The 1,233-nt window shown below is 35.8% G+C and overlaps 1 protein-coding gene across 3 annotated transcripts in view; it reads right to left on the minus strand.

Annotated features, from left to right (window-relative positions):
• tnrc6ba (trinucleotide repeat containing adaptor 6Ba) overlaps positions 1 to 1,233 on the minus strand; it is a 63,858-nt gene that overhangs the window by 32,208 nt on the left and 30,417 nt on the right. For all 3 annotated transcript variants that reach the window (XM_016488291.1, XM_016488290.1, XM_016488293.1), the window contains one exon: positions 298 to 513. In XM_016488291.1, the coding sequence (XP_016343777.1) occupies positions 298 to 513 (216 nt within the window). The remainder of the gene's footprint in view (positions 1 to 297; positions 514 to 1,233) is intronic.

Genomic DNA, 1,233 nt, shown 5'->3' on the forward strand with positions numbered 1-1,233 from the left:
TTGAAATCATAATTAAGACTTTCTTGTACAATTTAAGACTCTTAAATTTGATACAACTAAATTTAAGACTTTAAGACCCGCAGAAACCCAGTCATATCTTTTTGCACCGAATAGTATTGATAACAGTATCGATAAGTACCGGTATCGATAAACAGTATCAGTATCGATAAAATGTAAACGATACCCATCCCTAGTTAAAACAGGTTACTTGAGTGAATGTCTAAACAGTGTTTAATTTTAACATCTGTGATTTCAATAATGTTTTACAGTTCTATGGTTTCTGAGGTGTTGTATTACCAGGCCCAAATCTGTTTTCTTGGCCGCCTCCAGTGCCACCCCAGCCTCTACCCAATCGTGGGCCTCCTCCTGTCCAGGGAGAAACGGAGGGCTGTTTCTGATGGGTCAGTCCAGGAGGTGGGCGTGGCAGATGAGAGCTGTTGCGATTGGTCTTCCAAGGCTTGTTGTGCCCTATAGGCTCAAGTGGCCAACTGGGCTTATAGTCTGTGTACTTAGCTGTGAGAACAGGAAATAAATAAAAAGAACAGGTGAGAACAGGAAATTCCCAGAGTATTCAAACTGGGAATAAACAAGAATTGATGGAATTTAGTGATTCATATCAAATCAAATCAAATAAGAAGTACCATCTTAGGGATGTTCATTTTAACCGGTTAACCGTTAACCGACCGTAAGAATTTTTGACCGATTAATACAATCAGTTAAACGGTTTAAAAAGTAAAAAAAATTTTCAGTAATTTATCCAAATATTTAAAAAGGTTTGCTGCATGGTTAAAATACGCTACGCGTATAAAAATAAAATTGTTTTTTAGGGGGAAAAAAACATGTCGCATTTTATAATTTCATTCAGAAATAGGCCTAATGCCGACGCGAAATGTTTACAAACATTATAATAAACACTGTAAACATAGCTAGGCTATTTTAGTTCCCCTCACTCCACAACACATCATTGAAATTAACAGTATTTAGAAATTAAATTAATTAGAATTAAAAATATAAGAAGCTATAGCAATATAAACGACAAGCCAAAATGAATTCATTTGGGCTAAAACGAAACTGAAACCAACGTTAGGTCTCTCATTCCACACAAAATCAAATGTTTCCGTATACACGATGTATTTGAATGGCAAATTATTATTTATTACGTAGCCTACTTCACTCGCGTTCCAATATCCACGTAAAACAAAATGTTTTGCATAACATCACGGCGGTACTGTG

This window comes from Sinocyclocheilus anshuiensis, unplaced genomic scaffold, assembly GCF_001515605.1.
Source record: "Sinocyclocheilus anshuiensis isolate Anshui unplaced genomic scaffold, SAMN03320099.WGS_v1.1 scaffold1877, whole genome shotgun sequence".
NCBI classification, from domain to species: domain Eukaryota; kingdom Metazoa; phylum Chordata; class Actinopteri; order Cypriniformes; family Cyprinidae; genus Sinocyclocheilus; species Sinocyclocheilus anshuiensis.